The sequence below is a fragment of the Carcharhinus amblyrhynchos genome, chromosome 7, assembly GCF_965287045.1.
Source record: "Carcharhinus amblyrhynchos chromosome 7, sCarAmb.v2.hapA, whole genome shotgun sequence".
NCBI lineage: Eukaryota > Metazoa > Chordata > Chondrichthyes > Carcharhiniformes > Carcharhinidae > Carcharhinus > Carcharhinus amblyrhynchos.
The window spans coordinates 10217587-10244920 of NC_137330.1; the positions used below are offsets into that span (position 1 = coordinate 10217587).

Below are 27334 nucleotides of genomic sequence, written 5' to 3' on the forward strand. Positions count from 1 at the left end.
TTATACTACAGAAAATATTTCCTGAACCTTGGGTCCGATAATGCCTTGTGGTCCTTGTGCTCCCTGTGGTCCTTGATACGCCTGAAAATAGCAAATAAAATTAATAAAATCTACTCATGCATTCAAGTTTTTGATGTAAATTGACTGACATATTCTTCATGCATGTGTTCACTAGAGTGATGAGGAGATGCCGGCGTTGGACTGGGGTAAACACAGTAAAAAGTCAGACAACACCAGGTTTAAGTCCAACCGATTTATTTGATAGTAAACTCACAAGCTTTCGGGATTTGCCCCTTCGTCAGGTGAATTCACCTGACGAAGGGGCAAACCCCAAAAGCTTGTGAGTTTACTATCAAATAAATCAGTTGGATTTAAACCTGGTGTTGTCTGACTTTTTACTGTGTTCACTAGAGTGTACCTCGATGCCTGCGCCTCCATCCTTTCCTCGTTGACCTGGATCTCCAACTATTCCCTGTAAAAAAATCACAAAGTATGAGCTGTAAGTAAGAGTAAACAGTTCAGATTTAGAAAAGTTTAAGTAAGTAATTGTAAGGGCACACCAATATAGTTTACCTTAAGTCCAGATTTTCCTTTTATCCCATGAGCTCCCAAAGTGCCCTGTTCAAGAGTATAATTTGGTTTATTTTTGACAACACAGTGTTAGACAGTTTCTGAGGATATGCTTTGTCATTTTAAACTTGGCGACATTGCAATAATGATTAGTTCTTTCTCCTTCAATCCATTCTCTGTCACCTCACAAAGATTGCGAGTAATGATTTTACTATTAATTCCAATCATGTGATAACAGGGCAGATTCCTCAATCAGGAGCTCCCAACAAAAAGCAGAGTTTATAGCTGGTTAGGAAAATGCTGCCCTTTAAATTTCAATTTCAAGGGGGCACAGGTTCAAGGTGAGGTGTGGAAAGTTTAATGGAGATGTGCGGGGGATCACATGGAGAGTGGGGGTGGGTGCCTAGAACACCACTGCCAGAGGTGGTGTTGGAAGCAGGCACATCAGCAACATTCAAGAGGCATCTGGAAGGGTACACGAATAGGGAGGGAACAGAGCGAGATGGACTGAGTAAGAGCAGAAGGTTTTCTCTTTAGTTTAGTTAGGGCATCATAATTGGTATGAGCTTGGAGGGCTGAAGGGTCTGTTCCTGTGCTGTACTTTTCATCGTTCTTAAATTTTCACTTTCCATTCATTTAAGTCAATGGATAGACAAAAGAGGCTGCAAACCCATGACATCCAGACCAATGCCCCCTGTGAGGATTGCTTCTCACCAGGTATGTTGCATCAGAGAATCAGTCCTAACACCTCAAAGCACATTGTTTGCATGTTGCCTTCGTCAGTCACTACTCATAATAATAGAACTGTGGAATACAACACTAAGTGCCAGAGTCAATGAAAACTATGGAAATGGCTGATATAGAAAGGTAGCGGGGGAGGGATTTTCCAAAACCGTAATATCCCATCCAAGATCAATGGACCCTTCCATGGTCTATCCCCTGTCTGTTCCAATTGTTGTGGTCGATGGGATGGTAAAACTTACCCCAAAGTTTCACAAAGGCAGGCTTGCTATCCGGATTTGGAGATAATGATTTATTATCAGGATGTGATACACAGAGCTTAATTCTGCATCAAATGTACCCTATACCCATTCTGGAATTACTTTCTACTAACTCAAACATAGAAAAATTACTGGACACAACATCCATACTGTTCCCATGACATCAACACATTGGAAATCTTAAATATTGTAAAGATATCAAACTTATTTTTTTTTGTTAATTCATTCATGGGACATGGACATCTCTGGCTGGCCAGCATTTGTTACCCATTCTTAGTTGCTCTTGGGGGACAGTTGAGAGCCAACCACATTGCTGTGGCTCTGGAGTCACATGTAGGCCAGACCAGGTAAGGACGGCAGATTTCCTTCCCTAAAGGATATGAGTGAATCTGATGGGTTTCAACAACAATTGGCAATGGTTTTTATCATCATCAGTAGATTCTTAGTTCCAGATATTTTTTATTGAATTCAAATTCCACCATCTGCCGTGATGGGATTTGAACCATACTTAATAGCAAGAATTAAAATATAAGAATTCTGAAAGTCTACATATTATTCTTGAGCATCCCTCACCTCAAAAAAACCCCACAAAAACTTAACAAAATAGTGAAATAAATTATTACACATAATGTTACTCACAGGCTTTCCTTTTGCACCTTTACTGCCGGGTAACCCAGGATCACCCACAAGGCCCTGTCAAAATACGTTAAGTAAATATGTTGAAGACAAATTATTTTGAGTCAATACCAAACTTAATAATTTTAGGTGTTAAGATGATAGTTGAAAAACTACGTACTCGGGGTCCTTGCAAACCAGGTCTGCCTTCAATACCAGGGAATCCCTTATCTCCCTTAAGATGTGGACAGTCAAAATTAAGTAAGTGAAAAGAAAAAGTGCAATTAATATTGTGACAACTGCATTCACGTTTTCTTGTTACAATGAGAAAATTGAATACTTTGCTTGATTAAGGGTTTAAGTGAATCTTAAATACAGTTCTTAAACATTTCCTTCCTCATTCTTATGTTTGATTCTCACACGTGATTGTAAGAAAACATTGATAACCCAACTCATTCTTTTTCCAATGTCTGAAATCAGTTTCTGTGGTTTTTGTCAGTGCCACAATTAAAGTTTAATTATTCATGTCACAAGTAGGCTTACATTAACACTGCAATGAAGTGACGGTGAAAATCCCCTAGTCGCCACACTCCAGCACTTGCTCGGGTACACCAAGGGTGAATTTAGCATGGCCAATGCAGCTAACCGGCACACTTTTCAGACTGTGGAGGGCAACCAGAGCACCCGGAGGAAACCCATGCTGACACGGGGAGAATGTGCAGACTCCGCACAGACAGTGACCCAAGCCGGGAATCAAACCCGAGTCCCTGGCGCTGTGAGGCAGCAGTGCTAACCACTGTGCCGCCCAACAGTTTGGGATCTCCTGACCATTTTCCACAGAGAATTTGGGACAGATAACTTGTTGGGAGCATAGGATTTAGGAGTAGGGATTGGCCATTTGGCCGTCCAAGCCTACTCCATGATTTGCTAAGATCATGGTAGATTTGGCTATCGTCTTGTTGTGAGGGAATTAAAGTGATGGACACAGAATGGTTGCCCGGCACACAAAATGGTTACCTGGGAAGGGATATTAACAGGCACTGGCTTTTAGCACAGACAGTTACTTAGAAGTTAAAACATGCAGGATCTGAAATGCTGTAGGAAGCTGGTCAGAGCTTGAGGCATTTTAGATAAGGGCAGACCCAGAACAATGAGTCTGAGGTCAGCCACAGATGGGGACATAAATACATAAATGTAACAAGATTAGCTACTGAATAGATCAAAACCAGTCATTGATAGAGGACATAACTGCATAAATATATCCATTCTATGAACAATGATATGTTAACTGTCCATGTCTGTACCTGTCTGCTTGTAACAATGTGTTAACTATTGATGTCCGTATCTGCCTGTTCAACTTGTAGCGATGTGCTAACTGCTAATGTCTGTACTGCCTATTGTCTAAAAGATATAAAAATGATCAAATATCATTGTGTAGTTGAGAAGGTAACTGCCAAGTATTGCGGAGTACCAGTGCTTTCTCCCAAAGCTTTGTGTCCAAAATAAAACTGTATTGTTGAAACCCCCAAGTCTGACTCCAAAGTGGTAAATTTCCCACAACAGCCTCAATTCAACATATTTTGTACATTGTATTTAGGTGAGTGAGAAAGCAAGAGGATGTGTGATGGTTGGTATTGAAGAGTTTAATGAGATGGCTTTGATCTTGTTGCAAATAATAAGCAATTGAGGTTTGATGTTGTTGTCTGAAATGGACTGATACTTCATTGGGTGGCATGGTAGTACAGAGGTTAGCATTGCTGCCTCACAGTGGCAGGGACCCAAGTTCGATTCCCAGCTCGGCTAACTATCTGTATGTCCGGGTGCTCCGATTTCCTCCCACATTCCAAAGATGACCATACTAAATTGCATCTTTGTGTCAGGGGGACAAGCTAGGGGAAATATATGGGATTATGGGCCCTGACTGGGATTGTGGTCAGTGTAGACTCAATGGGTTGAATAGTCTCCTTCTGCACGGTAGGATTTTATGACTCTATGTTGGAAGATCTTTAATCTCTTTCTGACCACACCTTCTCAACACCACTCCCCCCCTCCCCCCCATAAGCCTCGACTCCCATGTCAATCAAAAATATGTCTAACACAACCCTGAATAGATTCAATGACACAGACCCTGGGGGAGAGAGTTTGAAAAATGAATGACCCTCGAGAAAAAAATTCCTCCTCATCTGAATTTTAAATGGAGCGCCATCTTTAGCGGAATTCTCCCCAAAAAAAGCATGAGGTGATGCATTTTGCCAGAAAGGATAGGGAGAGTCAGTGTAGACTAATGGGTCCCACATTGTCTCTTTTCAGGATGGCCCATCAAATGAAGTGCCAATCAGGCAATTAAATAGGCAATGGCGCACCTTCCCTAGGGTCAAGGATGCTGATGGCAGAAATCCCACCTACCCCCAGAGGCTGACAGTTAGGCGTTGTTCATAAGTGCCACCAGGGGAGTGGTAGCTTCTGCTGGTAATGTGGGGCCAGAAGTCTACACTGCCTCTCCCTATCCTTTCTGGCAAAATGCATCACCTCATGCTTTTTTGGGGGGAGAATTCCACTTAAGATATCTCTCCATTTAAAATTCAGATGAGGAGGAATTTTTTTCTCGAGGGTCATTCATTTTTTGGAACTCCCTCCCCCAGGGACTGTGTCATTGAATCTATTCAGGGTTGTGTTATATTGTGACACATTTTTGATTGACATGGGAGTCAAGGCTTATGGGGGAGGACGATGAGCAGTGTTGGGGAGGTAATGGTCAGAAAGAGATTAAAGATCTTCCAACACAGAGTCATAAAATCCTACAGTGCAAAAGAAGGCTTTTCAACCCATTGAGTCTACACTGACCACAATCCCACCCAGGCCCACAACCCCATATATTTCCCCTAGCTTGTCCCCCTGACACTAAGAGGCAAAGCTCAGAATCTGAATAGGAGGATGCTGGCAGGAAAGGTTGGGAGGGGCACAGTTTCATGGATAATGGGGGGAGGTCAGCAACCAGAGCAGGGGGTTGGCTCAAAGCAGACCCAACCCTCCCTGGTGCCAGATCCCTTAATCGCACAATATGGAATATGAAATGATGGCAATGATGGGAAAATGGTTTAAAATGGTAAGATTTGGGTACTTAATATTCAAGGATATAAAGTGTTTAGGAAAGATAGAGGAAGGGAAAAAGGGAGGTAGGGTGGCAGGAATGAATAGTGTCAACATTGTGGTGTTAGAAAGAGAGCATGTGCTCAAGGAGGCAAAAGCAGAATTGATTGAGATGGTGTTAAGAAGAAAACAATGCTGCAGGGAGAAGGTCATTGAAGGGAATGCAGTGGATGTTACCTTAATGAATTTTAAGAAAGCATCTGACAATGAACTAATGAAGATTGGTTAAAATAGGTACTAAGTATCTGACAACAAAGGACCCTTCCCAACCCTCCCTCCATCCCAGAAGTTTGCAAAAAACACAATGTATTCCCTTTCCAGACTTCCTGCACGAAGAGTTAGCTATTGGAATAATACCATTGGTGAAGGGATGAGGCCTTTAAATGAGAATTAATTTCCCACGTAAGAGCCTCAATTGGCAGCAGGCTGAGGAGGCCATTCATGAGCCTTAACCAGAAAGGAGAACTTCCACCTGTCACATTCACATCCAATTTAATTCCCCCTTATCCCCCGTCACCAAACGCACCACAAGGGAGAGCATTAAAATCCACCCACGACTCTAAAACCTGTGACAACAGAAACAAATAATAACACGATAAGATATTTACTGGATATAAAACTCGGTGCTTAACACTTTGAGGGACACAGAAAAGTTTATTTATCTGACCATAAAGACTGGTAACATTATGTCCAGATCACAACTTTTACAAAATAACTCTACCTGATTGGAAGATCAAACGAAATTTTTGAACCATATAAAGCTCAATTCCAAACAACACAAACATTTTATTTTTTATTTTGTTTTTATTTTATCCCTATAGTACAGAAGGGGGCCATTTGGCCATCGAGTCTGTACCAATCACAATCCCACCCAAGCACTATCTCCATAACTCCACATATTTATTCTGCTAATCCCACTAACACTAGGGCAGCCAATCCACCTAACCCGCACATCTATGGACTGTGGGGCAAAACCGGAGCATCCAGTGGAAACCCACGCAGACACGGGGAGAACATGCAGACTCCTCTCGGACAATGACCCAAGGTTGGAATTGAACCCAGGTCCCTGGCACTGAGAGGCAGCAATGCTAACCACTGTGCCACCATGCTACCCAGATCTGAGGAGGGATGCCAAATAAGCACAACATTGGCATTGAACATGTGACACCAAGGAAGCTGAGCCATTTTCAGCTTTCCTCACTATAGGTGAGAAAAGAGCATTCCAATCAGTCTGTAGCATACAGCCGGCCAACAAATAAAGTTTGCTGGTGAATGTCAGGATGGAGATTGCAAACAGACATGCTGCAGCCTTTAGAAGCACATCTGCCAAAAACCCTTTAAAATAAACAACAAGCATATATATTCAGTATGACCTTCAGTGGTCTCTCTGAGGGCTATTGGTTAGGCCTTGAGTTTTTGCCGCTAACACCTCCAAAACCAAAGAAGAGAGACACAAATTATTTTGGCAGTGCAGAACCTGAATATTGCTGGAAAGAGAGACATATTGTCAAATCTTTTTGCTTTGCACTCATCAGAACAAGATAAACCAACAGTAAAGGGAAAAACACTTTATGCTGCATGAGAAGAGAGAGTGCTGCGGGCCTGATCGGTAGAGGCATCATCATGGAGAATGCAGCAGGGAACAGTTCACTGTTAACTTCTGAGCTTTTGTTTCAAATTCAAGCCAGGCAGGTCGACTCTAATTGGTCAAGGCATTGCCATGGGGAATGAACCAGGGAATGGCTGTCCTCCAACTTCTGCTTAGTTGGAAAAGGCCTAATGTGTGGGCATGCTCCTTGCAAAAGGCAGGGCCTTGTGTGTGAATATACATGGCTCTGAGCGTGCATCAGTGAGTCACACTACCAGCTCAACTATTGTATCCCTGGCTGTCACTTTATCTTACAAAGCTGTCCTAATGAGTGCAAGATGAAAAGCTTTGATAGTATGTCTCTTTTTTCAGCAATACAAATTGCTTTTACAGCAACTATATTTAGAATTTTCTATTTTATTCTTCAATGCTTTAAAGTCCATATGTCACCAAAGAGACATTTTGATTGATGTAGATATCACAATCTATTTTATCAATTTCTTTCAGTCAATTTTCTTAGAACCACCCTTTTTTAATGTCTCTTTCTCCTACATTGTATATTTTGAAATATTTATCAGATGGTTTACAATGATCGTGACTGATATTGCAGGAAATAAATTACCTTATATCAATGGATCTCTGTTAACATAGATATAAAACAGAGAAATGACTGGACATAAGAATGTAAGAAATAGGAGCAGGATTAGGCCATCTAGCCCCTTGAGCCTGCCCCGCCATTCGATAAGATCATGCTGATCTGATAATGATTCAGTTCCACTTACCCGCCTGCTCCCCATAACCCTTAATTCCCTTATTGGTCAAAAATCTATCTACCTGTGACTTAAACTGGACTCAGAACTCAATTCTGAACTCCGAATTGGTTTGCACAAATAAAGCTCACCACGCTTTGAAACAGAATTTGTCATTACCTTCACTCCCTGTAATCCCCAGATGCCTTCATATCCTGTTTCTCCTTTGTTTCCCTAAAAAAAATAATAATAATAATTCACATTTTGATCAAAACCAATTTCTGAATATAAACTTTTATTAATTTACTTCTGGATGCTATGTCAGCCACTGTATTGTGTTTGCTATTCAAGTTTGTATCACAGTGGTAGAACTTGAATTCAATAAAAAATAGCCACAAAATGCCTAGAAATTGGCAGGATGGGAAGATCCCACTGGTAGCCACAGCTGCTGGAAAACACTGTGCAGGTAGAGGGTGGAAAATGCTACCCAGATCCTTCCTTGCAGAGAGTTTATTGACATAGTACAGAGTCAACCCACCACCAGTGTCCCAGCTATCCCCATTTTTCGATGTACAAAAATACCCATCAACTCTTTAACAGCATAACTTTTTTTATTCACTTATGGGACATGGGCATCACTGGCTGGCCAGCATTTATTGCCCATCCCTAGCTGCCCGAGAGCAGTCACGAGTCAACCACATTGCTGTGGCTCAGAAGTCACAGGTTGGCTGGACCAGGTAAGGACGGCAGATTTCTTTCCCTAAAGGACATTAGTGATGGGTTTTTCTGACAATTGACAATGGTTTCATGGTCATCAGTAGATTCTTAATTCCTTTTATTTATTAAATTCAAATTCCACCACCTGCCGTGGCGGGATTCGAACCATGTCTCCCAACCATTAACTGAGTTTCTGGATTAATAGTCCAGCAATAATACCACTATCACCTCCCATGAAACCTTAACAATGGAATTGACGTTAAAACTTAATGTAATTGCCATGAATATTGACAGCTATTGGTAGATATGGCTGGGTTTTGGATTGCCTTCTCCTGTTTACATGTTGTTCCTGCTTGTGACTAAATCCAACAACATAACAGACCCAGGAAATCACGCCTTAATCAGCTGTGGCTACACATTGGCTCCAGTTAGGCCATACTGGTAAATGCCCATTCATAAAAAGACAGTAGGACTAGGGGGCACAGCCTCAAGATAAAGGGGGGGCAGTTCAGAACGGAGTTGAGGAGGAACTTCTTCACTCAAAGGGTGGTGAATCTCTGGAATTCTCTGCCCGTTGAAGTGGTGGAGGCTGCCTCGCTAAATATTTTTAAGAAGCGGGTTGATGGGTTTTTGATAAGAGAGGGGATTAAGGGTTATGGGGAGAGGGCGGGAAAGTGGAACTGAGCCACGACAGATCAGCCATGATCTTATTGAATGGCGGGGCAGGCTCGAAGGGCCAGATGGCCTACTCCTGCTCCTATTTCTTATGTTCTTATGTTCTTATGTTCTTATAATGCAGCACATTACCACTGCCATAAAAACTTAACTCCTTGTTTAAACATACCTTTTCACCTTGTGCTCCTGTTTGTCCTCTCAGTCCGGGTGGTCCCGAAACTCCCTGAAACAAAATGAAATAATGTCCCGGAGTCATTTTCTACACGTACTTAACTAACCTAATTCTGTGTGTAAAAACCTAAAGGATCGACCATGAATTCACCTTAAATCCCACGGTTCCTGGCAACCCTTTATATCCTTTTGGACCATCTATACCCTGAAGGAAAGAAAAACGCATTTCCATGAATGTGGACGAAGTCCAGTCTCGGTAATTATTCAGGAAAGAAGAAAGAAGTCAGCTTATGGGTGTGTTTAAGAGTTAAATACCCTTTGTCCTGGCCTTCCTGCTACTCCCTTGTTTCCTTTTATTCCAGGTATACCCTGAGACAAAGGAAAGGTAGGTACATGAGCCCATTTAAATAGTCACATATAGTCAATATTTAAAGTGAAGTAAAATAATAACAGCCTTACTGAAGGTCCAGTGTCACCAACCCGTCCATAGGAACCAGTGCCACCTCTTAAACCCTACATCAAGACAGTCACAAATTAGCAAGCAAGAACGCACAAAAATAGAATGATATATTAATCATCTGCAGAACTTTTGCTTGCTATAAAGGTGTTAGAATGATTTTTCAATCATTTCATGCAACATTTTAGGGGGAGTTTTCCTGTCCAGTCCACCACAGGAATAGTAGCAGGCAGGGGCAGACCATGCAAAGGTCTGTTGAATCCTCCAGTTTTGGGGCAAGTGCGATCAGAAAATCTCACCTCGAACAAACTATTTAGGCACCAGCCACAACACACATTTCCTTTAACTCACTAAACGATATGCCCAGTCTACAGTTGAACGATGAGAAATGATGGCACAGTGGTTAGCACTGCTGCCTCACTGTGTCAGGGACCCAGGTTCAATTCCAGCCTCAGATCACTGACTGTGTGGAGTTTGCACTCTCTCTCTCCATGTGTGCATGGGTTTCCTCCCACAGTCCAAAGATGTGTGGATGAGGTTGATTGGCCATGTTAAATTGATCCTATTGTCAGGGGGATTAGCAGGGTAAATGTGTAGGGTTAAAGGGATAGAGCATGGGTGGGACTGTGGTCAGTACAGACTCAATAGGCCGAATGGCCTTCTTCTGTACCATAGGGATTCTATGATTCTACTGAGCACAATGCAACAATGATAATTACTTCAAATTACAATTTGACCCTACTTTAATTATTTGAATTGACGAGGTGTAGGTTCGATTCCTTCCTGCATTATTTAAAAATGTAATTCATGCATTAACCATCATTAAAGATTAACACATTTAAAGGCTAGTGCAGAGATTGTGGCATAATTTTCCCATCCCTTCTACCACAGGAATCGTAGTGAGCAGGACACGGACCATGCAAAGGAGCATTGACCTCAGGTGGGATATTCAGTCTTGGAGCGAAAACAGCAATAAAATCCTGCCCTGTATATCACAAAATATTCCATGTATATAGTTAATTTTGTTAATTTTAGATTGAGTTACTAAATTCTCACTCTTTACTTCATTTATTCTCTAAATATACTAACAGAAAAAACACTGTCTTCGAAGTGCTCTTCAAAAGTTTTTTTTCTCTATGAGCAACTATTACCTGCAGTTGGGGGTTCAGAGATGAAATAATGTTTTAACGATTACTGGAATGATCAAGTACATTCTAATATCTGAAATTGAGATCATTTCATAATCCAAAAGGATAGCCTACTTAACAACATTTGTCAACTGCTATTGTCTGGACCCTCTGAAAGGGGAAAATTTCCATCAGGGTGAGAACTCAGCTTGCTCCCAAATGTCCAAACCTGCCCCATTTACCCCCAAACTTCAGTGCTGTACTATTTCTAATTCCTAGGTCTTTGGAATAACAGGTTGATTTACCACCCATTCTGTGGAGGAGATGGAAGGGTTTCAGAGATACAATACAAGTGCTATTGTAGCATCTCTGAAACCCGGAGCGGTATGGTGACACAGTGGTTAGCACTGCTGACTCACCGCCTGGGACCCAGGTTTGATTCCTAGCTTGGGTCACTGTTTGTACAGAGTCACGATGTGAAGATGCCAGTGTTGGATTGGGGTGGGCGCAGTAAGAAGTCTCACAACACCAGATTAAAGTTCGACAGGTTTATTTGGTAGCACAAGTTTTCAGAGCACTGCTCCTTCATCAGTAGGCACTCACCTCATGAAAGAGCAGTGCTCCGAAAGCTCATGCTACCAAATAATCCTGTTGAACTTTAACCTGGTGTTGTGAGACATCTTACTGTGCAGAGTCTGCACATTCTCCTTTTGTCTGCATGGGTTTTCTCCAGGTGCTCCGGTTTTCTCCCACAGTCCGAAAGGCATGCTGGTTAGGTACATTAGCCGTGCTAAATTGTCCCTTAGTGTACCTGAGTGTGGCAACTAAGGGATTTTCAGAGTAACTTCACTGCAGTGTTAATGTAAGCCTACTTGTAACACTAATAAATAAACTAAAATAAGCTTGGGTTTTGTTGTTGCACAGGGATACCCCTCCGTAGACTCAATTTGCTGAAGAAAAGACAAAAATGTGTTGAGAAAATAAACTACCTTTCTGGGTTCGTGCAAACTCTTGTTCTGTCAGTATTTGAAATGGTTCCACCAACAATAAATATTGCTTTTCTCTTCTGCTGACAAATGGATGCTAAGTGTTGGGATTGAACAAGTACCTCATGTTTATTGTTCAAATAGAACAAATGGAATAAGACAATAAGATAAAGGAACAGAATTAGGCCATTCAGCCCATTGAGTCTGCTCCGTCATTCAATCATGGCTCATCCCCACTCTCCTGCCTTCTCCCCGTAACCTTTTATCTCCTTAATGATCAAGAACCTATCTATCTTGCCTTAAAGACACTCAGTGACCGGGCCTCCACAGTCCTCTGTGACAATGAGTACCACAGATTCATTACTCTCTGGCTGAAGGACTTCCTCTTCATCTCGGCTTTAAAGGAGCGTCCCTTCACTCTGAGGTTGTGCCTTCGGGTCCTAGTCTCTCCCGCTAGTGGAAACATCCCCTCCATGTCCACTTTATCTAGGCATCTCAGTATTCTGTAAGTTTCAAATAGATCCCCCTTCATCCTTCTAACCTCCATCAAGTACAGACTCAGAGTCCTCAATCGCTCCAATGACAAACACTTCATTCCTGGGATCATTCTCATGAACCTCCTCTGGATTATATTTGCATTACCTAAGTATTCTTTGCATGAGTGAACGAGTAGGTGCATTTCATGAGGAAATGGAGTGTAGGGAAAATGGGCATGTAGCAGATCATGTCTAATCTAGTTTCACTCTACAACCCAGACCATACCTGCCAACAGGCAAATCTAATACAAAATATATTTTATTGCACCCTTGGACTATATGTCGTTAGAAGATGAAATTATTGCAATCATTTTGTACTGGTGAGCCCATATTCTGTAACATAAATGGTAAAAATGATCTTTTGTTCCTCCAAATGTCACAAATCACTGAAGATAAAAGTCTACTGATATCCATTTAAGAGTCGCTTAGAGGCATTTTCTTAATGTGGGAAATATCCTTCAGACAATCAAAGATACCCTTTCAATTTAAGCTTGTAATAAAATTGACTCCTCTGTTTTTACCTGAGACCCTTGTCGTCCAGGCTCTCCAGCTGTGCCTTGTTCACCTTTCTCCCCCTGGTGTGGAAAGGGAAAAAAAGATTTTAAGTTATCTGAGTGAAGTAAAAGCTAAGGTCTCCTTGGCCCTTGTGATTTGATTCATTATTGTCACATATATTAGTAATACAGTGAAAAGTATTGTTTCTTGCACACTATACGGATAAGGCATAGAGAAGGAAAGGAGAGGGTGCAGAATGTAGTATTACAGTTATAGCTAGGGTATAGAAAAAGATTGACTCAGTGGAGGTAGCTCCATTCAAAAGTCTGATGACAGCAGGGAAGGAGCTGTTCTTGAGTCAGTTAGTACATGACCTCAGACTTTGTGTATTTTTCCCGACAGAAGGAGGTGGAAAAATGTATGTCCAGGGTGTGCAGGGTCTTTAATCATGCAGGAAACATATGGCTGGGAAGCCAGAAAATCTCACCCGGTTTCTTTAAACAACTTTGGAAACCAATAAACACTCCAACAATCACAGCAAAAGACAATGAAAATCAACCACAAACTAACCTGAAAGAAGTCAATGATCACTTTAAATGGCACTGATTTTTTTTGGGGAGGGGTGGGTGATGATGTGGGGGGAGCTCCTCCCTGATGCCAAACACATGTTGAACATTGACCGTTTAAGAAACAGTGTTAGCTGCAGGACTGAGTTTCAAATGATAATGCTGATTGAAGTCACAATGTGTCAATGCTTCAGTCTTCCGGCTGATGTCCACTGTGCAGATACTAAGGCTGTCCCCAATGTGACACCAGTGTGGTGAGGACCAAGCTGGCAACAGAAGTCATTTAGAGGCATAGTGGCACTTGTTGCACCAACACATACTATATGGGTATCATGGTAGCATACTGGTTAATCGGCCTCGAGTCACTGTCTTTGTAGAGTTTGCACATTCTCCCCGTATCTGCCTAGGTTTCCTCCGGTTTCCTTCCACACTCCAAAGATGTGCAGGTTTGGTGGATCGGCCATGGTAAATTGTCCTTTCGTGTCAAGGGGACTTGCAGAGTAAATACTTGGGGTTACAGAGAGAGGACATAGCTGGGAGTGTTGTCGATGCAGGCTTGATGGACTGAATGGCCTCTTCTGCACCCTATAATTCTATAAATTGAACCTTAGTGTCAGAGGAATTAGCAGGGTAAATACTTGGGGTTATAGGGATAGGGTCTAGGTGGGTTTGCTGTCAATGCAGGCTCGTTGGGCCGAATGACCTCCTTCTATACTGTAAGGATTCAATGATTCTATATAACATTGTAATTTTGAATAAGAACAGTTTACCTGTGGACCTGTATTCACCTGCTGCCCTAGCTGTCCACGAAAGCACTTGCAATTTGATGGATCCCCAGTAAGACTGTATTCAGCAGCTCTGTCACACTGAAACAGGTGAATTGGTTATTTGAATAAGATGCTGGAATAAGAAGAAATGTTAACTGCAATTCACACTACTTGTTTAGTTATACAATAAACTCAAATAAATAGAACAAAGCAAAAATACCTGAATGTTTTAAACACTAAGAGGCAAAGGAAATTATGTCACAAATAACGCTGACAATAGTTTTTTTTAATCCATTCATGGAATGTAGGCATCACTGTCTCAGCCAGCATTTATTGCCCATCCCTTATTGCCCTTGGGAAGGTGGCACTGAGCTGTCTTCTTGAAGCTTTGCGGTCCATATGATATAGCCACACAGTCATAGATGTAGAAGGAGTATAGTAGGGGGCTGAGAACACAGCCTTTTGTGGCACTGGTGTTGAGGGTGATTGTGGAAGAGATGTTGTTGCCTATCCTTACTGATTGTGGTCTGTGAGTTCGCAAGTTCAGGATCCAGAGGGGTGCCGAGGCCCAGGCCACAGAGTATGGAGATGAGTTTTTTGGGAATGATGGTGTTGAAGGCTGAACTGTTGTCAATAAATAGGAGTCTGCCATATGTGTTCTTGTTATCTAAGTTTTCCAGGGTTGAGTGCAGGGCGAGGGAAATGGCATCTGCTCTGGACCTGTTGTGGCGACAGGCAAACTGTAGAGGATCCAGTTGGAGGCTGGAATTGATTCGTGCCATGACCAATCTTTTGAAACACTTTATAATGATGGAAATCAGAACCACAAAGGGTTGTGAACATAGCCTAATCCATCACACAAACCAGCCTGCCATCCATTGACTCTGTCTACACTTCCAGCTGCCTTGGAAAAGCAGTCACATAATCAAGGACCCTACACACCCTGGACATTCTCTCTTCCACCTTCTTCCTTCAGGAAAAAAGATATAAAATTCTGAAGTCACATACCAACTGACCCGAGAACAGCTTCTTCCTGCTGCCGTCACAATTTTGAATGGACCGACCTTATATTAAGTTAATCTTTCTCTACACCCTGGCTATGACTGTAACATTACATTCTGCATTCTATTTCCTTCTCTATGAGCGGTATGCTTTGTCTGTAAAGTGCTCAAAAAACAATATTTTTCATTCTATACCAATGTGACAATAAAAAATCAAATCAAATTGTAAGATCTTTTGCCTTTTAAAAAATAACTTGCCCTTTAGATTTGATAAACAATCTCTAAATATTAAGTTTATGGATTTAATCTGATTTCTGAAACATATTAAACTGATAGAAAATAGTGTTAAGCGGCACACTTACAAAGTCCGACAATTCACAGCATCCTTCCAAAAAAGCTTTGTCTGGGTCACGATGCAGCTCCAGCTGTTGCAGATCAAGCTGATACGTAAAAAGAGAAAGATTTGCATTTAAAATGCACTTTTCATAACCACATGGATATCTGAAAGCACTTTACAAGCAGCAGTGCCTGTTAATGCAGGAAATGCACTGCCAATTCTGTGCACAAGCTCCCACATAAACAGCAATGTGATCATGAACAGATAATCTAATTTCGTCAGATTGGCCAAGACACAGGAGAGAATGCTTCTGTCTGCTCTTTCTCAAAAGAGTGCCGGAGGATCTTTTACATTCACCAGAGCAAGCAGAGGGGGCCTTGTTTAACATCTCATCCAAAAAGCAGCACCTCTGACAGTGCAGTTGTGCATCAATGGGCTGCAGAGAGCCGGGTGCAATTAGAAGGCTACTGCAGTGAGAATTTGGGAAAGGAAGGGGAGGGAGGTGAATATAGGGGTAGATGAAGGTGGTGAGGATGCAAATAGCCTGTGTCCCTCCAATCCTGTATGTCTCTGTGTACAATCATGCAGAGACTGTGCTAATGCCTCACAGCAGAGTCCAGCCTCTTCGCCATACAGCTCGGCTGAGACCATTCACAGGTGAGCGTGCAACAACTACATCACATGTAAAAAAAATCATGCACAGGCATCTTCCAGTTGTCAAAATTGGAAGTTTGAGCCCTGGAATGTCAGGACAGTCGTGGACAACCCCAGCAGTGACAGACTAAACAGTGTCACACCACCCCGGCTCGGGAGCTCAGGTGCCTTGATACGGACATTTTCTGATCGGCATTTTACAAAAGAAAGTGGGGCAGTGGAGAAGTTGCCGCACAGATTCTCAAGGACGGAGAGCATTTAAACTTCAGGACAAGTTTAAACAAGCTTGGGTGTTTTCCTTTAGAATAGAGAAGATTGAAGAGTGATCTGAAGGAAGATTATGAAGGGGTTCAATAATCCAATAGCGATCGTATGAGAAGCCTCTTTACCCAGTGAGTGGTGAGGATGTGGAACTTGCTCCTGCAGGGGGTGATTGAGGTGACCTATTTAAGGAAAAGCTAGATACATTTGTTGTGAAGTTGGGTGGAGTAATTGTAGATTGGCGTGTGTAAAATTGCAAAATGCTGGTTGGGGGAGGAGAAGCATTGCACTGTCCCGTTAAAAGGCGGTGCTTTATCTTGCTTAGAAAGTTAAAAAAAATCTAAGTACATAGAGAGCCCAAACTGAAACATTTTTATCAAAAGGCCAAGCAGCAGTTTTTAACAAGATAACAGGCTTTTGAATTTAGCGGATAAATTTGAAATCAGGCACTTAGGTACCAAGAACCTATTAAATTTAAATCTGATGGTTTTGACAATCTGGAATCAATCCTATTATGGGAAATATTGATGTGTCATCACATGTATAAACAAAGCGGGCAATGGGACAGAGAAAGAGAACAACTGCCACCTGCCAGAGGTAATAGCTCACAGTGCTCAGAGAAAGAATCACTGGCTCTTATGGCTTCATCCATATCTTAGAGAAAGCACCATCTAGATAGCAAAGGTACCAAAAAAGAGAGGGGATCTCATGGAAACTTATGAAGTCCTAACAGGATAGATTCAGGAAGATTTTTCATGATGGTGGGGGAGTCCGGAACTAGGGCTCATAGATTGAGGATTGGGGGTAAACCTTTTAGAACTGAGATAAGGAGAAATTTCTTCAGCCAGAGGGTGGTGAATGTGTGGAATTCATAACATAAGAACATAAGAAATAGGAGCAGGAGTAGGCCATCTAGCCCTTCGAGCCTGCCCCGCCATTCAATAAGATCATGGCTGATCTGTCGTGGCTCAGTTCCACATTCCCGCCCTCTCCCCATAACCCTTAATCCCCTCTCTTATCAAAAACCCATCAACCCGCGTCTTAAAAATATTTAGGGAGGCAGCCTCCACCACTTCAACGGGCAGAGAATTCCAGAGATTCACCACCCTTTGAGTGAAGAAGTTCCTCCTCAACTCCGTTCTAAACCGCCCCCCTTTTAACTTGAGGCTGTGCCCCCTAGTCCTACTGTCTTTTTTGAGCGGGAAGAGTCTCTCCACCTCTATCCTATCCATCCCATTCACCATCTTATACGTCTCAATAAGATCTCCCCTCATTCTTTTAAACTCTAACGAGTACAAGCCTAGTTTATTTGGCCTCTCCTCATAGCTCAACCCCCTCAACTCCGGTATCAGCCTAATAAACCTCCTCTGCACTCCCTCCAAGGCCAAAATATCCTTGCGTAAGTGCGGCGACCAAAACTGCACACAGTACTCCAGCTGCGGCCTCACCAATGCCCTATACAGCTGCAGCAAGACCTCCCTACTTTTATATTCAATCCCCCTCGCTACGAAGGCCAGCATCCCATTTGCCTTCCTGACCACCTGCTGCACCTGCAGGCTGGGTTTTTGCGACTCATGCACAAGGACCCCGAGGTCCCTCTGCACCGTCGCCAGCTGCAGTTTTTCGCCCCGTAAGTAATAGTCCTTCCTACCATTATTGCTACCAAAGTGGACCACCTCGCACTTGCCAACATTGAATTATAGAAAGCAGTTTGTGAGATTTCAAGGAGAAATTAGATATTGCTCTTGGGGCTAAAGGGATCAAGGGATATTGGGGGAGAGAAGGGGGGAAATCAGGCTATTGAATTCGATGATCAGTCATGGCTATAATGAATGCTGCAGCAGGCTCAAAGAGTAAATGGTGTACTTCTGTTTCTAGTTTTGATGTTTCTATGTTCCTTTAAATTACCGAAACTGTAGAATCGTCCAGCAACCTTTTTGCTATTGAAGTGTGACCATTCCCATGAATCGCCAGCTGCTCACTCATCAGAACTGTGCCGGCTTGCACACAGTCAATGAGTAATTTGGCCTCTTTTCCATTCACACTGAGCGCTAACTTGTGCCAGGAGCCATCAAAAAGTACATCCACATGGGGGAATGTTCGGAACGTGACGCTATCGTATGGAGTTCTATAGAAAAGGGCCAAAGATCTTGAGTCTCCAGAAAAACGAATGCCAGCTTGTTCTTTTCCATCGTCACTGACTTCCCACAGATTCCAAATACTCTGTGAGGTGTTTCCCAACATCTTGAATGTAGCGATGAAGGAAAATTCTGAAGGAATTCCATTTGGATACACGTCCCTAAAACAAACGTTGAGAAACATTGCCGTTTCAGAATCTGCCATTGTTTATATACAGTAAAAAAAAGAAATATTTAATAAATTGATATATTCCACGCACTTCAGATCTGAAAAAAAAAGAGGTGGCACAGTGGTTCGCACTGCTGCTTGTAACGCCAGGGACCAAGGTTGGGTCACTGTCTAATTAGACTTTGCACGTTCTCCCTGTGTCTGCGTGGATTTCCTCCGGGTGCTCCAGTTTCTTCCCACAGTCCAAAGATGTGCAGGTTAGGTGGATTGGCCATATTAAAATTGCTTGCCTCTTAGTGTCAGGGGGATTAGCAGGGTAAATATATGGGGTTATGGGGATAGAATCTGGGTGGAATTATGGTTGATGTAGACTCAATGGGCCAAATGGCCTCATTCTGCACTGCAGGATTCTATAATTGAATCTAATCTGGTTGTATCATTATTAAATCAATGTTCAAGACTGAATCAATCACTTGAAAACCAAGAAATTTATAATTCCATGGGATGTGGGTATCACTGGCAAGGTTAGCATTTGTTGCCCATCTCTAATTTTTTGCTAGGCCATTTCAGAGGACACTTAAGAGTCAATCACCTAATACAAGCCATGTTACTGTTGATTCCTTTAGGTTAGGAATCCCTATATCTTTTTGCTGTACATCCCCCTTCAGAGATCAATGTTTTTTGGATGCAATACCTCTGAGCAAAATTGAAATCCACGTTATTAAAGGGGGAGTGGCAGAATGGAAACAAAATTGGCAGAGAGCAGAGTGCAGTGGTGATTGATTGCTTGTAGGGAAGAATCCAGGATGACTGTTCTTTTGATAGAATCCATACAGTACAGGAGGCCATTCAGCCCATCAAGCCTGCACCAACAGCAATCCCCTTCCCCATATCCTGTAATCCCACATATGTACCCTCCTAATCCTCCCTGACACTAAGGGGCAATTTAGCATGAGCAATCATCCTAATCCGCACATCTTTAGACAAACGGGAGCACCAGAGGAAACCCACGCAGACATGGGGAGAATGTGCAGATTCCACGCAGACAGTGACCTGAGGCCGGGTCCCTCATGCTGTAAAGCAGCAGAGTTGACCACTGTCATCGTGCCACGATATACATTAATAACTTGGGTTTGGATGTGGGGAGCAGTATTTCAAAGTTTACAGATAACACACAGCTTGGGAACGTAACAAAAACTGAGGAGGACATTAGCAATCTTCTGGAAGACACGGTCTGATTCTAACCAGCACTCTGGAGATAGGATGTGGCACAGCAAAAAAGTTTATTTATTAGTCACAAGTAAGTTTACATTTACACTGCAATGAAGTTACTATGAAAAGCCCTTAATCACCACACTCCGGCACCTGTTCGGGTACACTGAGGAAGAATTTAGCACGGCCAATGCGTCTAACCAGCATTTCTTTTAAACTGTGTGAGGAAATTGGCGGAAACCCAGGCAGACACAGCAAGAATGTGCAGACTCCGCATAGACAGTGACTCACACTGGGAATTGAATCAGGGTCCCTGGAACTGAGAGGCAGCAGTGCTAACCACTGTGGCTGGTAAATTGCTGGCAGAAAGCATTGGGAGGGAATCCCAGTGTCTCCCATGGTATATTTCTAGAAGTTAGAATAGTAGCATCATGGTCGTTGTCTCTGGCGGGCAGGTGGACAACTAATTATTGGCCAGTTAGAAGCCACTTTTCACCTCTGCTGGCATTTTACCAAATCTATAAGCCTCTGACCAAGCCAGCCTCCCAGTGTTTTGAAACAAGGAGCAGCTTTATGGCCACTGCATGAAACAAAGAGGGCTCCTGGCACCAATGGCTACTGCAGAGCTCTGACACTGCTGCTGGAGTGCCCACTGTTGCCTGCCCCTGGCACCATCTACAAAGGCTTATCTGCAGTTTGAGGGCACCATGACTCTCCTCTTCATCTGCAGCTTCAGCAGCTGCCAGCCCACTGCTAGAGCGAGCAGTTCTGAGGGACAGGCTGTCCCTCTGCAGTTAAGAATCTACTGATGACCGCAAAACCATTGTCGATGGTCAGAAAAACCCATCTGGTTCACTGTTGTCCTTTAGGGAAGGAAATCTGCTGCCCTTACCTGGTCTGGCCTATATCTGACTCCATACACACAGCGATGGGTAGCACAGTGCCCTGCTGCCTCACAGCACCAGGGACCCGAGTTAGATTCCCAGCTTGGGTCACTGTCTATGCGGAGTCAGCATGTTCTTCCCGTGCCTGCATGGGTTTCCTCCTGGTGCTCTGGTTTCCTCCTAAAGATGTGCAGGTTAGGTGGATTGGCCATGGTAAATTGCCCGTTAGTGTAAGGGCAAGGTAAATGTGTGGGATTACAGGAATAGGGTCTCAGTGGGATTGTGATTGATACAGACTCGATGGGCTGAATGGCCTCTTTCTGGACTGTAGGGATTCTATGATTCAATGTGGTTGACTCTCAGCTGTCCTTGGACGGACAATAAATGCTGAAGCCCATGTCCCATGAATGAATGAACAAAATAGAAGAATTAAGTGGTGATCCCAATGACAAACTCCTATTTGGTTATCACTGGTAACATCCATCCCTCACCCTGTCCCACGATGCCGACCTCCAACTGGGTTGACTGGAAACCCACTTTCAGCCTCACCTATTGTAAAATCCAGCTCAGAGAGAAGCATGGAGCTAAATGTAATGGTCACCACAGTGGCTCCAGCCACTTGCTGGAAAGCTGGGGTTAACTCTCCACAACCATTCTCAGAAACGGACAGTCAAATGCCTTTTTAAAATAATTTGAGAGATGTGGGCTTGGGGGCTAAGACGGCATTTATTTGCCCATTCCTCATTACTCTTGAGAAGGTGGTGGTGAGCTGTGTTCCTGAATCCTTGCAGTCCACGTCAACTGCCATCAGGGCTTCTGTGTCCCCATGAGTAGAGGTCCTGCCTCCAAGATCTGCTGGCCAGGGGGTTGGTAGCTCCTAGTCTAGCCGTATTACCAGGAGTGGGGGCTACAGCTGGTCGTGCAGTGGCCTGGACTAGCCACGATCAAGGCTAATAGGGTGGTGAAAAAGGCATATGGCACACTCGCCTTTCTCAACCGGGGGTATAGATTATAAAAGCAGAGAGGTCATGTGGTGGTTGTACAGAACATTGGTGAGGCCACAGCTGGAAAACTCTGTCCAGTTCTGGTTGTCACATTATCGGAAGGATGTGATCGCACTGGAAGGAGTGCGGAGGAGATTCACCAGGATGCCGGGATGGAACATTTCCATTATAAAGCGAGGTTGGATAGGCTTGGGTTGTTTTCTCTGGAGGAGGGAAGACTGAGGGGCAGCCTGATTGAGGTGTACGAGATTATGAGGACAAGACGGATAAGGGGCAGCTATTCCCCTTAGTTGAAGGGTCGGTTACGAGGGGACACAAGTTGAAAGTAGGTGGTTTAGGGGGGGATTTGAGGAAAAACTTTTTCCTAAAAAGACAGAGGATGGTAACGGTTTGGAATGTGCTGCCTGGGAGGGTGGTAGAGGCAGGATGCCTCACATCCTTTAAAAAGTACCTGGATGAGTACTTGGTACACCATAACATTCAAGGCTATGGGCCAAGTGCTGGTGAGTGGGATTAGGTGGGCAGCTCAGGACCTTTTATACGTCGGTGCAGACTTGATGGGTGGAAGGGTGTCTTCTGTACTGCAGTACTCTGTGATTGTTGGAATTAAAGTGAGTTTGTGGGGCTTGCTAAGGCCACTCATGTCGCGGGGAGTGGGGGATTGATTTAGCGTGAGGGTGGTCTTTTAGTTGGGCCTGTCCTTGCTGATCTGGATTGCTTCCTTCAGCCCGTCTTGAGACCACCACCTCTTACTGGGTGGCCTTCCCATGTGCTTGTCACAGGCTGGCAAGCATTTATTGTCAATCCCTAGTTGTCCTTGGAGGGCAGTGGAGACTCAACCACATTGTTGTGGGGCCGGAGTCACATGAGGGCCAGACCAAGTAAGCACGGCAGATTTCCTTCCCTGAAGGACATTAGTGAACCAGATGGGTTTTCCCGACAACGGTTTCATGGTCATCAGTAGATTCTTAATTCCAGATTTTTTTTATTGAATTCAAATTCCACCATCTGCCATGGCAGGATTTGAATCCAGGTCCAGAACATTAATCCGTAAACTCAGCTAATAGTCTGGCAATAATATCACTAGGCCATTACCTTTCCCTGTTGAATATATAGCTTCTCCCAATCACAAGAGCAGGCTTTCACAGCTTACAGGTAACTGCCAGGTAGGTGATAACTGCTCCTCCGATTTATATTCAGTCTTTGTAAAGGCTTCCTTAGGGGAAGATTCAGCCTATCAAGAACATGTTATTTGTTCCCAATGCAGGATGTTACTGGGTGTGACTGGAAGCCCATTTTGCAGTGAAGAAGGACAAGTATCTTCACTGCACAAACTTAGCAACTAAGAGAGCGTAAATAGCAGTGGCACGCAGCGGTTAGCAGTACTGTCTCACAGCACCAGGGACCCAGGTTTGATTCCCAGCTTGGGTCACTGTCTGTGCAGAGTCTGCACGTGTCTCCCTGTGTCTGTGTGGGTTTACTCCCACACTCCAGAGATATAAAGGTTCGGTGAATTGGCCATCCTAAGTTCTCCCTCGGTGTACCCAAACAGGCACCAAAATGTGGCAACTCAGGGATTTTCACAGTAATTTCATTGCAGTGTGAATGTAAGTCTACTTGTGACTAATAAATAAACTTGAAATGTAATTGGAAAAGCAGCCAGCATAATTAAGAAAGCCACGCAACCCAGACACACACTCTTCAACCCAATTCGATCAGGAAAAAGAAACAAGAGTCTAAGATCATACGCCAACCCACTCAAGAGCAGCTTCTCCCCTGCTGCCATCCGACTTTTGAATGGACCTACCTTACATTAAGTTAATCTTTCTCTACACCCTAGCTATGACTGTAATACAACATTCTGCACCCTCTCCTTTACTTCTCTATGAACAGCATGCTTTGTCTGTATACTGTCCATCCAGAAAGAACTCTTCAAATGGAGACTATAAAAAATATAACAAAACTTATTTCAACTTATCAAAGAAAAGATTTAATAAAGAGACTTCGTTACTCCAACACTTTCAGCTCACCCTGAGCCATTCCAAGTTCCCCATACTTACCAACATGTTCTAATTTATACTGGGTCAGCTGATCATCACATCATTCTGTCATTGCATGGTTTACTAGGTCAGCTGATCCTTAAAGCTTGTTACCATTGGTCACATTACAACACATCCAATGTTATCGTCAGTTACATTCTAACATATAGCATGCAAGAAACAATGCTTTTCACTTTATAACCAATAGATGTAACAATAAATCAAATTAAAGAATCAGATTACTTCGCAGAGTATGATTTGCCTTACCTGATATCCTTTTCCAGATGTACGGAAGGATTAAGCCGGAATGCTGAGCTGTGAGGTTGCGATCCTTCCACTTTTGCTACAGCTCCAGATGATAGTACTGGGAATTCCCTGAGAAAGTCAATTCCTGAGTAGCAATTTGAAAAAAAAACACCAATTTTAACTTTAAATAAAACTGATTTTCCTTTATGAATCTAACTGAAACAGCGCATTCTTAAGAAAATAAATACCCTTGAGCATTCTTGATTAATCATCATTTTCATTAATTTAGTCATTTTTTTTTAGTAACACTGAGATAATAGCGGGAAAGCAAAGTTTACCACTTTGCTAAACTGATGGCACGGTAGCACAGTGGTCAGCACTGCTGACTCACAGAACCAGGGACCCCAGTCTGATTCCTGGCTTGGGTCACTGTCTGTGTGGAGTTTGCATGTTCTACCCATGTCTGTGTGGGCTTCCTCCTGCAGTCCAAAATACATGGTGACCGCATGTATTGGCCATGCTAAATTCTCCCTTGGTGTACTAAACAGGTGCCGGAGTTTGGCGACTAGAGGGTTTTCAGAGAAACTTCATTGCAGTATTAATGTAAGCTTTCTTGTGACACTAAGAAATAAACTTTAAATCTCAGCTCACATTCCTTTCCAAATTGTAATGTAATTGTAAAATTTTGTATTCTCAAAGTTATATTTTCAATGTTTTGATTTCGTGTAAGGAAATAAAATGCAGTTGCTCGAAGACTCCAGAATCACTTTGGAGAAACATGAAAAGTTTACATTATTAAACTAATTCCATTTTGAAGTTACACAACATTGCAACAAGGACATCAGAAATAAACAAATATTGGCACACATATGCAACTGTGACGATAAATGGGATGCAAATTTACGCTGCCCGCAACCTTCAACAAGTATCTCTGACCCTGAGTTTAGGGCAGAGATGGAAGCTAGATGTGTGAGACTCTCCTGTCCGTTAATCCAGGAAATACAATGGTGGGATTTTCCAGCTGCGTCGCCCAACAACTGGAAAATCCCACCTGAGGTCAACGGATCATCGCATGGTCAATGCCTTCCTCCTACAATTCCCATAGTGAGCCGAATGGGAAAATTCCACCCCACAACTTTGGTCTTATGATTTAGTATAATGAAGACTAATTTATCAAGCCCTAAGTTTTGGTCCTCTGGATTAGTTCACTTGTCAGGGAAGCACACTCTCTTGTGCTGTCACTACTGACGATGAACCACATGGAAGAAGTGCTAAATGTAGCCTTTGGCAGACTCGGAATATCAGTCTGGGAATGAAGAGGAAGAAGTCTCCCTACCAAATGGAGAGCCTATACAGCAATAGTCATATCCACTCTACTCTATACACACAAGACTTAGACAGTGTATGAGCATCATGTGAAGAAACTCAACAGAGAGGGGTGGAATAGTTCGGGGAGCCCAAATACACCAGGGAAGCCGGCTGCAGAACATTCAGACACCATTGCTCAGGGCACCCCAATCTATTAGTGCACTGGGAGACTCTCTCTCACACCCCAAAGACATCTGAGGCCCCCCCAGTAATGCTGGTGGCCAGCATTGGAGTGTCAGGACCCTCCTGATGAGGCCCCTGGTGACCCCCAACAGGCACCTCCACTTCTTATGACCCCCACCGTGGTCCACCACTCAACGGTACACCTCCCTGCTGCATACCCCCTTCCCTTGGGTAGCACCTCCATTGAGACCACCCCCGCCACCCTTGCATAAGTCCCCATCATCGTGCATAACCCAGCCCCCTGCCCCAACCCCACTCACACCAGTCAGAGAGGGAGCAACCGTGAGGGAGGAAGCAAACAGCATTTGTTACCCATCCCTAATGGTATTTGAGAGTCGATCACATTGCTGTAGTTCTGCGGTAGGCCAGACCAGCTAAGGACGGCAGATTTCCGTCCCTAAAGGACATCAGTGAACCAGGTGGGTTTTTCTTTCTGACAATTGAAGGAAGATGATCGATGAAGCAGCTGAAGATGGTTCGGGTGTGGGGCATTACCCTGAGGATTACAGCAGGAAGAGCTCCTTCAGTGAAATTGACAAGCTGGGAAAGCTTTGGTCAGCGACACTGAAGAGACCCAGCCATGGCTGGACTCTCTGGACAGAGAGTGCTGCCTCTGCCTGACAGGTGATTGTCAACCTGTTTGAAGTTGGGAATAATCCTTCCCTAAGGGCTGGAAAAACTCAGGCCAAAATCTTCCAAAAAAGATGGTGAATACTATTTTATTCCATCAGCACCCAGTCCGATAAGAAACAATACAGTATCAAAACAATATCAGATATCTAGTCTACTTCATTGCGTTATCTAACGTAGCGCAAACTACCCCAATGTAGTTTTTAAATACCATCTTAACTTTAGTTGACAGTTTGCGATCCTACAGGATTATTTGACACAGCTAAGTTAGCACAATGTCCATGGCACCACAGATGATTTCTTTTTACAAGAAAGTGGCAAAATATTGTACAATTGCATCAATATGATTAAGGTAGCATAGTTATCAAGTTAGTGATTGAAACTGAGCTCACAGTTCATCATACCTGAAGATTTTTCACTCTCTTGAACTAGTGGTTTATTTAAACTTTCTTCTCGTTGCCAGGTTGGTGGCCAGCCTTTAGTTGGCATCAGAACTGATGGAGATACAGTCTCTGCCATTTCGGGAATGTTATTTATTGACATCATGTTATCCTCTCGAGGTGACAGTGTGCTGCTTCTCCATGACGGATTCTCTGTTGTCTTAAAGGATGCCGCAGTCGGATATTGGTTGAGAAGCAGTCGTCCAGGTACATCCTCAAGTGAAAAGGCAGCTGAAGAGTCAGAGATAATGGTTGGGGGCTCAGCGGGTGGAGAAATATCTGGCAAAAGCCCCAACGTCAGGCCTGTGACACGTGGAGTCTCAGTCACGATGACTTCATGGACGTGTTTTAGCTTTTGACTATCGGTTGAGATGGACTCAGATGACACTTCACTCCCTGTGGCAGTAGGTGGACCTGTTGAGGTAGATTGGGATAACACATCAGCGTCTGCACCGTTTGTTGGAGTAGAATGTTGAGTTGTTGAGCTGGGCCACAACAACATTTCATTTTCAGTCGGAGTAGGAGATGAGGTAGCCTGCAGTATTTCACCAGGTGTGGGTGTGGCAGATGGTACTGTTGAAGGAGGACGCGGTAACAT

General features: G+C 43.3%; 1 protein-coding gene across 1 annotated transcript; it reads right to left on the minus strand.

The window, feature by feature from the left end:
- On the minus strand, positions 1 to 27334 carry LOC145345349 (uncharacterized). The gene is made up of 14 exons (XM_080193164.1): positions 26701 to 27334; positions 24137 to 24260; positions 18332 to 18722; positions 15534 to 15611; positions 14174 to 14269; positions 12864 to 12917; positions 9696 to 9749; positions 9235 to 9288; positions 7854 to 7907; positions 2368 to 2421; positions 2211 to 2264; positions 574 to 618; positions 419 to 472; positions 1 to 81 (listed from the first exon to the last, which is right to left on the minus strand). The coding sequence occupies exons 1-14, from the start codon at positions 27332 to 27334 to the stop codon at positions 1 to 3; spliced, it is 1827 nt and encodes a 608-aa protein (XP_080049290.1).